Genomic DNA, 15,000 nt, shown 5'->3' with positions numbered 1-15,000 from the left:
AGAGTCCTGATTAACACAGGTAAAACCACACATTGCATCTCATTAACATGGTCAAATTGAACTATATGGATTCTATGGTATTTTTTATAAACACATTTGGTATGAATGCAAATGCACAAAAACTGCTATAGCTTAACAACAAAAATACTGTAATTATGTTCCGTTCCTCCTTTAATACATGACTTTGTTAATAAATATCCCACATTCCTGCCACGATACCATGGTTACAGTGGTTACCAGCGGACGATAACTATAACGATAAGTATATTAGTTTTCAACCAGCCGACGATAACTATAACAATAACTATATTAGTGTTCACACCAGCGAGCGATAACTATATTAGTGTTCACACCAGCGGACGATAACTATAACGATAACTATATTAGCATACACACCAGTGGACAATAACTATATTAGTGTTCACACCAGCGAGCGATAACTATATTAGTGTTCACACCAGCGGACGATAACTATAACGATAACTATATTAGCATACACACCAGTGGACAATAACTATATTAGTGTTCACACCAGCGAGCGATAACTATATTAGTGTTCACACCAGCGAGCGATAACTATATTAGTGTTCACACCAGCGAGCGATAACTATATTAGTGTTCACACCAGCGAGCGATAACTATAACAATTACTATATTAGTGTTCCCACAGGCGGACGATAACTATAACGATAACTATATATCAGTGTTCACACCAGCGAGCGATAACTATATTAGTGTTCACACCAGCGAGCGATAACTATAACAATTACTATATTAGTGTTCCCACAGGCGGACGATAACTATAACGATAACTATATATCAGTGTTCACACCAGCGAGCGATAACTATATTAGTGTTCACACCAGCGAGCGATAACTATAACAATAACTATATTAGTGTTCACACAGGCGGACGATAACTATAACGATAACTATATTAGCATCTACACCAGTGGACGATAACTATAACAATAACTATATTAGTGTTCACACAGGCGGACGATAACTATAACGATAACTATATATCAGTGTTCACACCAGCGAGCGATAACTATATTAGTGTTCACACCAGCGAGCGATAACTATAACAATAACTATATTAGTGTTCACACAGGCGGACGATAACTATAACGATAACTATATTAGCATCTACACCAGTGGACGATAACTATAACGATAACTATATTAGCATCTACACCAGTGGACGATAACTATAACGATAACTATATTAGCATCTACACCAGTGGACGATAACTATAACGATAACTATATTAGTGTTCACACCAGCGGACGATAACTATAACAATAACTATATTAGTGTTCACACCAGCGGACGATAACTATAACGATAACTATATTAGTGCTCACACCAGCGGACGATAACTATAACGATAACTATATTAGTGTTCACACCAGCGGACGATAACTATAACGATAACTATATTAGTGTTCACACCAGTGGACGATAACTATAATGATAACTATATTAGTGTTCACACCAGCGGACTATAACTATAACGATAACTATATTAGTGTTCACACCAGTGGACGATAACTATAATGATAACTATATTAGTGTTCACACCAGCGGACGATAACTATAACGATAACTATATTAGCATCTACACCAGTGGACGATAACTATAACAATGACTATATTAGTGTTCACACAGGCGGACGATAACTATAACGATAACTATATTAGCATCTACACCAGTGGACGATAACTATAACAATGACTATATTAGTGTTCACACAGGCGCACGATAACTATAACGATAACTATATATCAGTGTTCACACCAGCGAGCGATAACTATATTAGTGTTCACACCAGCGAGCGATAACTATAACGATAACTATATTAGTGTTCACACCAGTGGACGATAACTATAACGATAACTATATTAGTGCTCACACCAGCGGACGATAACTATAACGATAACTATATTAGTGTTCACACCAGCGGACGATAACTATAACGATAACTATATTAGTGTTCACACCAGCGGACGATAACTATAACGATAACTATATTAGTGTTCACACCAGCAGACGATAACTATAACGATAACTATATTAGTGTTCACACCAGCGGACTATAACGATAACTATATTAGTGTTCACACCAGCGGACGATAACTATAACGATAACTATATTAGTGTCCACACCAGCAGACGATAACTATATTAGTGTTCACACCAGCGGACTATAACGATAACTATATTAGTGTTCACACCAGCGGACGATAACTATAACGATAACTATATTAGCGTTCACACCAGCGGACGATAACTATAACGATAACTATATTAGCGTTCACACCAGCGGACGATAACTATAATGATAACTATATTAGTGTTCACACCAGCGGACGATAACTATAACGATAACTATATTAGTGTTCACACCAGTGGACGATAACTATAATGATAACTATATTAGTGTCCACACCAGCGGACGATAACTATAACGATAACAACTATATTAGTGTCCACACCAGCGGACGATAACTATAACGATAACTATATTAGTGTCCACACCGGCGGATGATAACTATAACGATAACTATATTAGTGTCCACACCAGCGGACGATAACTATAACGATAACTATATTAGTGTCCACACCAGCGGACGATAACTATAACGATAACTATATTAGTGTCCACACCAGCGGATGATAACTATAACGATAACTATATTAGTGCTCACACCAGTGGACGATAACTATAACGATAACTATATTAGTGCTCACACCAGTGGACGATAACTATAACGATAACTATATTAGTGTCCACACCAGCGGACGATAACTATAACGATAACAACTATATTAGTGTCCACACCAGCGGACGATAACTATAACGATAACTATATTAGTGTCCACACCGGCGGATGATAACTATAACGATATCTATATTAGTGTCCACACCAGCGGACGATAACTATAACGATAACTATATTAGTGTCCACACCAGCGGACGATAACTATAACGATAACTATATTAGTGTCCACACCAGTGGACGATAACTATAACGATAACTATATTAGTGCTCACACCAGTGGACGATAACTATAACGATAACTATATTAGTGCTCACACCAGCGGACGATAACTATAACGATAACTATATTAGTGTTCACACCAGCGGATGATAACTATAATGATAACTATATTAGTGTCCACACCAGCGGACGATAACTATAACGATAACTATATTAGTGTTCACACCAGTGGACGATAACTATAACGATAACTATATTAGTGCTCACACCAGTGGACGATAACTATAACGATAACTATATTAGCGTTCACACCAGCGGACGATAACTATAACGATAACTATATTAGTGTTCACACCAGCGGATGATAACTATAATGATAACTATATTAGTGTTCACACCAGCGAGCGATAACTATATTAGCGTTCACACCAGCGGACGATAACTATAACGATAACTATATTAGTGTTCACATCAGTGGACGATAACTATAATGATAACTATATTAGCCTTCACACCAGCGGACGATAACTATAACGATAACTATATTAGTGTTCACACCAGCGGACGATAACTATAATGATAACTATATTAGCCTTCACACCAGCGGACGATAACTATAACGATAACTATATTAGTGTTCACACCAGCGGACTATAACTATAACGATAACTATATTAGTGTTCACACCAGTGGACGATAACTATAATGATAACTATATTAGTGTTCACACCAGCGGACGATAACTATAACGATAACTATATTAGCATCTACACCAGTGGACGATAACTATAACAATGACTATATTAGTGTTCACACAGGCGGACGATAACTATAACGATAACTATATTAGCATCTACACCAGTGGACGATAACTATAACAATGACTATATTAGTGTTCACACAGGCGCACGATAACTATAACGATAACTATATATCAGTGTTCACACCAGCGAGCGATAACTATATTAGTGTTCACACCAGCGAGCGATAACTATAACGATAACTATATTAGTGTTCACACCAGTGGACGATAACTATAACGATAACTATATTAGTGCTCACACCAGCGGACGATAACTATAACGATAACTATATTAGTGTTCACACCAGCGGACGATAACTATAACGATAACTATATTAGTGTTCACACCAGCGGACGATAACTATAACGATAACTATATTAGTGTTCACACCAGTGGACGATAACTATAATGATAACTATATTAGTGTTCACACCAGCGGACTATAACTATAACGATAACTATATTAGTGTCCACACCAGCAGACGATAACTATAACGATAACTATATTAGTGTTCACACCAGCGGACTATAACGATAACTATATTAGTGTTCACACCAGCGGACGATAACTATAACGATAACTATATTAGTGTCCACACCAGCAGACGATAACTATATTAGTGTTCACACCAGCGGACTATAACGATAACTATATTAGTGTTCACACCAGCGGACGATAACTATAACGATAACTATATTAGCGTTCACACCAGCGGACGATAACTATAACGATAACTATATTAGCGTTCACACCAGCGGACGATAACTATAATGATAACTATATTAGTGTTCACACCAGCGGACGATAACTATAACGATAACTATATTAGTGTCCACACCAGCGGACGATAACTATAACGATAACAACTATATTAGTGTCCACACCAGCGGACGATAACTATAACGATAACTATATTAGTGTCCACACCGGCGGATGATAACTATAACGATAACTATATTAGTGTCCACACCAGCGGACGATAACTATAACGATAACTATATTAGTGTCCACACCAGCGGACGATAACTATAACGATAACTATATTAGTGTCCACACCAGCGGATGATAACTATAACGATAATTATATTAGTGCTCACACCAGTGGACGATAACTATAACGATAACTATATTAGTGCTCACACCAGTGGACGATAACTATAACGATAACTATATTAGTGTCCACACCAGCGGACGATAACTATAACGATAACAACTATATTAGTGTCCACACCAGCGGACGATAACTATAACGATAACTATATTAGTGTCCACACCGGCGGATGATAACTATAACGATATCTATATTAGTGTCCACACCAGCGGACGATAACTTTAACGATAACTATATTAGTGTCCACACCAGCGGACGATAACTATAACGATAACTATATTAGTGTCCACACCAGTGGACGATAACTATAACGATAACTATATTAGTGCTCACACCAGTGGACGATAACTATAACGATAACTATATTAGTGCTCACACCAGCGGACGATAACTATAACGATAACTATATTAGTGTTCACACCAGCGGATGATAACTATAATGATAACTATATTAGTGTCCACACCAGCGGACGATAACTATAACGATAACTATATTAGTGTTCACACCAGTGGACGATAACTATAACGATAACTATATTAGTGCTCACACCAGTGGACGATAACTATAACGATAACTATATTAGCGTTCACACCAGCGGACGATAACTATAACGATAACTATATTAGTGTTCACACCAGCGGATGATAACTATAATGATAACTATATTAGTGTTCACACCAGCGAGCGATAACTATATTAGCGTTCACACCAGCGGACGATAACTATAACGATAACTATATTAGTGTTCACATCAGTGGACGATAACTATAATGATAACTATATTAGCCTTCACACCAGCGGACGATAACTATAACGATAACTATATTAGTGTTCACACCAGCGGACGATAACTATAATGATAACTATATTAGCCTTCACACCAGCGGACGATAACTATAACGATAACTATATTAGTGTTCACACCAGCGGACGATAACTATAATGATAACTATATTAGTGTCCACACCAGCGGATGATAACTATAACGATAACTATATTAGTGTCCACACCAGTGGACGATAACTATAACGATAACTATATTAGTGCTCACACCAGTGGACGATAACTATAACGATAACTATATTAGTGCTCACACCAGTGGACGATAACTATAACGATAACTATATTAGTGTTCACACCAGCGGACGATAACTATAACGATAACTATATTAGTGTCCACACCAGTGGACGATAACTATAACGATAACTATATTAGTGCTCACACCAGTGGACGATAACTATAACGATAACTATATTAGTGCTCACACCAGCGGACGATAACTATAACGATAACTATATTAGTGTTCACACCAGCGGATGATAACTATAATGATAACTATATTAGTGTCCACACCAGCGGACGATAACTATAACGATAACTATATTAGTGCTCACACCAGCGGACGATAACTATAACGATAACTATATTAGTGTTCACACCAGCGGATGATAACTATAATGATAACTATATTAGTGTTCACACCAGTGGACGATAACTATAACGATAACTATATTAGTGCTCACACCAGTGGACGATAACTATAACGATAACTATATTAGCGTTCACACCAGCGGACGATAACTATAACGATAACTATATTAGTGTTCACACCAGCGGACGATAACTATAACGATAACTATATTAGTGTTCACACCAGCGGATGATAACTATAATGATAACTATATTAGCGTTCACACCAGCGGACGATAACTATAACGATAACTATATTAGTGTTCACATCAGTGGACGATAACTATAATGATAACTATATTAGCCTTCACACCAGCGGACGATAACTATAACGATAACTATATTAGTGTTCACACCAGCGGACGATAACTATAATGATAACTATATTAGCCTTCACACCAGCGGACGATAACTATAACGATAACTATATTAGTGTTCACACCAGCGGACGATAACTATAATGATAACTATATTAGTGTCCACACCAGCGGATGATAACTATAACGATAACTATATTAGTATTCACACCAGTGGACGATAACTATAATGATAACTATATTAGCCTTCACACCAGCGGACGATAACTATAACGATAACTATATTAGTGTTCACACCAGTGGACGATAACTATAATGATAACTATATTAGTGTTCACACCAGCGGACGATAACTATAACGATAACTATATTAGTGTTCACACCAGTGGCCGATAAGTATAATGATAACTATATTAGCGTTCACACCAGCGGATGATAACTATAATGATAACTATATTAGCGTTCACACCAGCGGACGATAACTATAATGATAACTATATTAGCGTTCACACCAGCGGATGATAACTATAATGATAACTATATTAGCGTTCACAACAGCGGATGATAACTATAACGATAACTATATTAGTGCTCACACCAGCGGACGATAACTATAACGATAACTATATTAGTGTCCACACCAGCGGATGATAACTATAACGATAACTATATTAGTGTCCACACCAGCGGACGATAACTAACGATAACTGTAGTAGCGTCCACACCAACAATGGTAACTATATTAAAGCAGGATGGATTCTGATTGGCTGTCAATGTTTTTATCGTTCATCAGCTAGAAAAAAATAGTTCTGAAAGTGATTCCAACATCATCGTTTCTCTGTGTCGTTATCGTTATAGTTGTGGTGTGAACTCTTTACATTTAGAAGGATTTTTAGAACCGTATCTTTATCGTTATCGTACTTGCGGCCTTAAATCCATGGTGAATGTTGAAAAGCCGTCTAACTGGATCGTTGTTTCTCCTGTTTCATTTGGCTTAAAACTACCGGTAAGTCAGACTTGTGTTCTGTATAGGAACTCCACCAAACTAGGAATACTATTGGTCGTGTGAACGAGACGGTCAGGGTTGCTAAATGCGACGATTCCGATATAGTCTGAAGCCTATAAATGGTGTGTGTGTGTGTGTGTGTGTGTGTGTGTGTGTGTGTGTGTGTGTGTGTGTGTGTGTGTGATGTTTTCATGGCTGTGCTTGTAAGGAAGAGTTGTGTGGTGTGAAACTGAAGATTGCGCTGTGTCTGGTGAGTAAGAACAGGTTATGTTTGTGTATTTTGCACTTTGTAGAAACGCACTCGTTGTGGTGTTGGGGTTGCTATGGTTACAGTGGGTGTTCAGTTGTGGACCGTGTGAGGTGTGTGTGAGTGTGGTGTTTGATGCGTGTGTGTGTTTCAGGCTCAGCTGGCCGAGCTGGAGCAGAGTCACAGCACTAGCGAGCAGTCGGCCCGCGTGCGCGAGGACGAGAGACACCGCGTCAGTCAGAGAGAGGCGGAGCGAACGCTAGCCGCGCGAGAGAGAGCGCACCGCCAGCGTGTCAGGGGTCTGGAGGAGCAGGTGTCCACGCTGAAGGAGCAGCTACAGCACGAGATACGCCGCAGAACACCGCCGCTAGCATGAGCCACATCGACATCTGCACAACGGCTGTTCCTCAAGATATATCACAGTTACTTCTCCCAAAAATTACAATTATCCCTTAATTTACTTTATAGTCAAGTCAAGTCACCTTTATTTATATAGCGCTTTTTACAATACAAATTGTTTCAAAGCAGCTTTACAGAGATAACAGGAAAGTAAAGTTGTAATAGTATTGTTAAATTCAAAATTAAATGTTAAATGTCCCCAACTAAGCAAGCCAAAAGCCAATGGCGAATAAAGGTGAAAAAAGGCGACAGTGAAGGAACCAAAACTCCATCAGTGACAGAATGGAGGAACAAACCTTGGGAGAACCCAGACTCAGTCGGGGGGGCCAGTTCTCCTCTGGCCAACAAACCAACAGTGTATGATTATGATTTAGGCGGCATAATAGGTCAGAAGTCAGATTGGATCAGAACTTTCACAATATTTATCCAGTTCATCTGGTTGGGGTCGGAGTCATCACGCCGGTATGGAGACGAGTTTGTTGAGGTGTCCATGAGGCCTTCACAGTGTTGATGAGGCTGGCACTTCAGGGATTAGTATATACTATAATAACTGGCTAACGTCCATACAAAACGTCTTACGGCCTTTATTAACCACTGGAGCAGTATGGATTACTTTTATGAAGGATATTTTCATGCACTTTTTGGGGCTTCAAAATCTCAGGCACCATTATAAAGTTTGGAAGAGCCAGGATATTTTTTAATTGGTGCTGGGCAACGATTGTTATTAATACCATCCAAATTAAAATTGTGTTTACATAATATATGTGTGTGTACTGTGTATAATTATTTTGTATAATACACACACATGCATACATATATTTAAGATTTTTTATTTTATTTATATATCATATATTTATATGTAATATAAATTATGTATAAATGTATTTACAGTATACGCATGTGTGTGTGAACATATATAAAATAATTATACACAGTACACACATGTAAACATACTTTTATTTTGGATGCGATTAATCACCGTTTTTAATATAACTCTGATTGTATTTTTCTGAAAGAAGAATGTCATATACACCTAGGATGACTTGAGGGAGAGTAAATCATGGACTAATTTTATTTTATTTGGTAAACTATCCGCCTGTTTACACCAAGGACGATAACTATAAAATAAAGAATAGCAGCGAGAAAAACACCTATAATGATAACGGCACAGAGGAACGAATTTGTTTCCAGCTGATGAACGATAAAAACATTGACAGCCAATCAGAATCAATCCTGCTTTAAAGAGCTCGAGCATTGCAGTGCTTATAATAAACAAAGCGATATTAATTATTTATAGTTGTCGTTCTTGATGTGAACGGGCTTTTGGAGATATTGTGAGTTTTTGTTTTTGTTTGTACAGAATACTGAAAGGTGAATGTCATGAAACCTGTCTGGAAATGTCAGAGTAATATTTACCCAAAAAACAAAATTATAACAATGTAGGCCTATTTGCTTAAAGAAAATGAAGCCCATTTTAGGACCAAGATTTGTTACATTGCGACACTATATGACGATTCATTACATTTTATTCTCATTATATTTTAGTGTAATGCAAAAAAAAATAGTTTTCTATACTTTTTTTATAAGGTAATATTACTGCCTAATGAATGAACGAAGCGCTCACATTCCCTGAACACCGACACATACTCAACACCCATACTTGAATATTTTACTGTAATATTCATGGTTTATGTGAATGACTCAAGTGAAGTTATCCCTGAGAACCGATTTCTTTGAAATACCTGAAACACAAACATATGTTTATTATTTGTTATTCAGTATGTTTACATCAACTGATTGTTGACAGGTGAGTTTACTGATCAGTGAAATGTAATCTACTCACCCTGCAGTTAAACACCCCTCTAAATCTGAAATATACATTTCACTTACGAGATTAATGTTGATCTGAATAGTTGTTGTGTCCAGTTTCACACTGAGATTAATTTGTCATCGCAATAATTCCGAAAGCGTTTTTTACAACGCGATTCTCTGAAAATGTACGGTAAATTTCAGCGCGAATTCGGTCGCGCGCTTGACTGCGTCATCGCGCGCAGAAATAATAACGGACTCTGACAGGAATGGCGCCAATTACTGAGGTGAGACACTCTACGTCATATTTTTTCAATAATTGTTGTAATACATTTCAAAGGCAATCACATTGTGCTTGGTAATTCAGGAGAAAAGAAGATAGTTCGACCTTCAGATCGACATATCGCGTAAATGATGAAGTTATTAAGAAAAATGGCATTTTAACTGCTAGTTTACTACTCTGCAGTCTTTTATGTGTGGAATAAATTTATTATTGTTTTGCTAGAATGGTTTTTATACACATTAAAATGATTTTGTTTAAATGTATAAGCTTTCAGCCTATTCTTTAAAAACGTTTCCTCGTGTTATTTACGTGTAAAGTACAAAAAATGTTTATTAATAAATTGAAAAACTTGGTTTGGAACAGCTAATATTACAGTAAATGGTGAGTATATTAAAGCTGAGCCCTGACTGAGTTCAGCAGATGCCAGCTAACTAAAATGTACTAAAAACGTTAGCATAACTTTCCAATAGTTATTGAAACATTCCATTGTATCAAACTTCAAACATTATGGGAACACTTTTGAATGTTCTCTGAACGTTCTGAAACAAGTAGTAACATTTACATTTTTAAACATTTCAAGAAACATTCCATGAACAATGTATAAATAATGTTTTTGTGCTAACGTTTTGAGAACATTATTAAGACCAGATAACTTTGAACAAATGTTCTATTAACGTTACTGTAAGAACGTATGTTCATAACTTTGAGAGAACCTTGCCAGAACGTTCTCTGTTACCTGGGTTACAGGTTTCGACCTCTGACATCAGGTCAGGTGTGAGTTTGAGTCTGGGTTCAGTATAACTCACCCCAAGACAAAATTAACAAGTAAACAACAACAACAGCACTGGTCGACAAATAGTATTAATACAAACGCGACACATCTCTGTTCTCCTGCACCAGTGTAACAGATAATAGCACCAGTGGCAACATACAGGCCAAATGTTCAATTACTACAGTAAATATCAGTTTACATGAGACCAAAAAACATCAGATGCTGCTGGAGAATATATATATGAAGAGGAAAGAAGTCTGAAACACACTCTACGCAAGTACACAAAGAATTGTTACGTTCTGAAATGCGTCAGAGCGCAAAACACAAGTGTTGCCACACGGGGGTGCTATAGTGGGCAAAAGTGTCTTCTTCTATGGTCAGTTTTCACATTCAGCTCGAGAACCGCCATCATGGAGTGACAGACTGAGAGCAATCTTGCGGAGATGTTTACAGGAATCTGAGGTTATGCATGTACAACAGCTATGCGAGCTAGCATTGTGTTAGCATACTTGCGTAGAAGATGTTTTAGTCCTACAGCTGGAGTGAGTGTCAGCGTCTGATGGGCAGTGCCAGGGCTAGTGTGTGTGTGTGTGTGTGTTTAACAGGATCCGCAGCTCTTGGCGCAGCTGCCGCCCGTCGCCCCACACTGGCCACTGAGTGCAACTACACCACAGCGCGAGAACTGATCGCGACACAGATCCGCTGCAGAGAGACAGATAACATGTTAGTCTGTGTTCACTGAACAAGTGCAAGACGACACACACACACTCACCTCTCAGCAGCTCCTCATGGGCACACACAGTCCTCACGCAGATCTCCTTATTTATCACATAAACCCTGCGCAGACTGAGACACAAACACCATGAGACGGTTACTGTTCACTACAACTATTAAAAACTGAAATAAGAGTGAGTGTGAGTGAGTGTGTGTCTGCTGACCTGTAGAAGCAGATGCTGTTGAGACACTGTTTACACGGCTGATGGACAGAATAGAGACGAGTGCAGGGATACTGTTCCTCACGACAGTCTGAAAACACACAACAAACACAACAAGTCTTATTTCTCACGTTCTGATTCAGAAGATCAATGCAGTGAGCAGCACACACACATCCGCTGACGGACCTGCGTCCTGTTCTGGACAAAAACACACACTTAAAGAGGGTTTTATAAATAAAATCAGTTGAAGCTTATTGAAAACGCATAACTATGGAACCTTGTTTGACTTTTTGAATCTCACGATTGTGACTTTTTTTGCAATTCCAAGTTTATATCTCAAAATTCCGATTAAAAACTTTCAATTGCGGGGAAAAAGTCTGAATTGGGAGAAACTTGTAACTGAGAGAATAGTCTGAATTGCGAGAAACTCGCAGTTGCTAGAAAAAGTCAAAATTACGAGAAACTCATAATTGTGAGAAAAAAGTCTGAATTGTGAGTAACAATCGCAAGAAAAAAGTCTGAATTGTGAGTAACAATCGCAAGAAAAAAGTCTGAATTGTGAGTAACAATCGCAAGAAAAAAGTCTGAATTGTGAGCAACAATCGCGAGAAAAAAGTCTGAATTGTGAGCAACAATCGCGAGAAAAAAGTCTGAATTGTAACAATCGCGAGAAAAAAGTCTGAATTGTGAGTAACAATCGCGAGAAAAAAGTCTGAATTGTGAGTAACAATCACAAGAAAAAAGTCTGAATTGTGAGTAACAATTGTGAGAAAAAAGTCTGAATTGTGAGTAACAATTGTGAGAAAAAAGTCTGAATTGTGAGTAACAATCGCAAGGAAAAAGTCTGAATTGTGAGTAACAATCGCAAGGAAAAAGTCTGAATTGTGAATAACAATCGCGAGTAAAAAGTCTGAATTGTGAGCAACAATCGCGAGAAAAAAGTCTGAATTGTGAGCAACAATCGTGAGAAAAGTTAATTGTAAACAACAATCGCGAGAAAAAAGTCTGAATTGTGAGCAACAATCGCGAGAAAAAAGTCTGAATTGTGAGCAACAATTGTGAGAAAAAAGTCTGAATTGTGAGCAACAATCGCGAGAAAAAAGTCTGAATTGTGAGCAACAATCGCGAGAAAAAAGTCTGAATTGTGAGCAACAATTGTGAGAAAAAAGTCTGAATTGTGAGCAACAATCGCGAGAAAAAAGTCTGAATTGTGAGCAACAATTGTGAGAAAAAAGTCTGAATTGTGAGTAACAATCACGAGAAAAGTGAATTGTAAGCAACAATCGCGAGAAAAAAGTCTGAATTGTGAGTAACAATTGTGAGAAAAAAGTCTGAATTGTGAGCAACAATCGCGAGAAAAAAGTCTGAATTGTGAGTAACAATTGTGAGAAAAAAGTCTGAATTGTGAGCAACAATTGTGAGAAAAAAGTCTGAATTGTGAGTAACAATCGCGAGAAAAAAGTCTGAATTGTGAGTAACAATTGTGAGAAAAAAGTCTGAATTGTGAGCAACAATCGCGAGAAAAAAGTCTGAATTGTGAGTAACAATCGTGAGAAAAAAGTCTGAATTGTGAGTAACAATCACGAGAAAAGTGAATTGTAAGCAACAATCGCGAGAAAAAAGTCTGAATTGTGAGCAACAATCGCGAGAAAAAAGTCTGAATTGTGAGCAACAATTGCAAGAAAAAAGTCTGAATTGTAAGTAACAATCACGAGAAAAAAGTCTGAATTGTAACAATTGCGAGAAAAAAGTCTGAATTGTGAGCAACAATCGCGAGAAAAAAGTCTGAATTGTAAGCAACAATCGCGAGAAAAAAGTCTGAATTGTGAGCAACAATCACGAGAAAAAAGTCTGAATTGTAACAATTGCGGGAAAAAAGTCTGAATTGTGAGTAACAATAGCAAGAAAAAAGTCTGAATTGTGAGTAACAATCACGAGAAAAAAGTCTGAATTGTGAGTAACAATTGCAAGAAAAAAGTCTGAATTATGAGTAACATTCGCAAGAAAAAAGTCTGAATTGTGAGCAACAATCGCGGGAAAAAAGTCTGAATTGTGAGCAACAATCACGAGAAAAAAGTCTGAATTGTGAGTAAAAAATTGCAAGAAAAAAGTCTGAATTGTGAGCAACAATCGCGGGAAAAAAGTCTGAATTGTGAGTAACAATCGCGAGAAAAAAGTCAGAATTGTGAGTAACAATCGCAAGAAAAAAGTCTGAATTGTGAGTAACAATCACGAGAAAAAAGTCTGAATTGTAACAATTGCGAGAAAAAAGTCTGAATTGTGAGTAACAATCGCGAGAAAAAAGTCTGAATTGTGAGTAACAATTGCGAGAAAAAAGTCTGAATTGTGAGTAACAATCGCGAGAAAAAAGTCTGAATTGTGAGTAACAATTGTGAGAAAAAAGTCTGAATTGTAACAATCGCGAGAAAAAAGTCTGAATTGTGAGTAACAATCACGAGAAAAAAGTCTGAATTGTGAGTAACAATCTTGAGAAAAAAGTCTGAATTGTGAGTAACAATCGCGGGAAAAAAGTCTGAATTGTGAGTAACAATCACGAGAAAAAAGTCTGAATTGTGAGTAAAAATTGCGAGAAAAAAGTCTGAATTGTGAGTAACAATTGTGAGAAAAAAGCCTGAATTGAGAGTAACAATCACGAGAAAAAAGTCTGAATTGTAACAATTGCAAGAAAAAAGTCTGAATTTTGAATAACAATCGCAAGAAAAAAGTCTGAATTGTGAGTAACAATCGCAAGAAAAAAGTCTGAATTGAGAGTAACAATTGTGAGAAAAAAGTCTGAATTGTGAGTAAAAATCGCAAGAAAAAAGTCTGAATTGTGAG

At 37.3% G+C, this 15,000-nt stretch overlaps 2 protein-coding genes across 7 annotated transcripts in view; one reads left to right on the top strand and one right to left on the bottom strand.

The window, feature by feature from the left end:
• Positions 1-8,942, top strand: part of crocc (ciliary rootlet coiled-coil, rootletin) — a 72,503-nt gene extending 63,561 nt beyond the window's left edge. For 5 of the 6 annotated variants that reach the window (XM_077229870.1, XM_077229866.1, XM_077229871.1 and 2 more), the window contains one exon: positions 8,119-8,942. In XM_077229870.1, the coding sequence (XP_077085985.1) occupies positions 8,119-8,340 (222 nt within the window). In that variant the 3' untranslated portion in view covers positions 8,341-8,942. The other variant, XM_077229868.1, reaches the window with a different exon arrangement.
• Positions 8,943-9,432: 490 nt separating this feature from the next.
• mfap2 (microfibril associated protein 2) overlaps positions 9,433-15,000 on the bottom strand; it is a 25,310-nt gene continuing 19,742 nt past the window's right edge. The window contains exons 7-9 of the mRNA XM_077229885.1: positions 12,166-12,253; positions 12,000-12,073; positions 9,433-11,929 (exon numbers count right to left, since the gene is read on the bottom strand). Of these exons, the coding sequence (XP_077086000.1) occupies positions 11,826-11,929; positions 12,000-12,073; positions 12,166-12,253 (266 nt within the window). The 3' untranslated portion in view covers positions 9,433-11,825. The remainder of the gene's footprint in view (positions 11,930-11,999; positions 12,074-12,165; positions 12,254-15,000) is intronic.

The sequence above is a fragment of the Siphateles boraxobius genome, unplaced genomic scaffold, assembly GCF_051911475.1.
Source record: "Siphateles boraxobius isolate OS27281-9 unplaced genomic scaffold, OSU_SipBor_1 136, whole genome shotgun sequence".
Lineage (NCBI taxonomy): Eukaryota > Metazoa > Chordata > Actinopteri > Cypriniformes > Leuciscidae > Siphateles > Siphateles boraxobius.
Note: the sequence above shows the minus strand (reverse complement) of the source record. Positions and strands in the feature narration are given on the sequence as shown.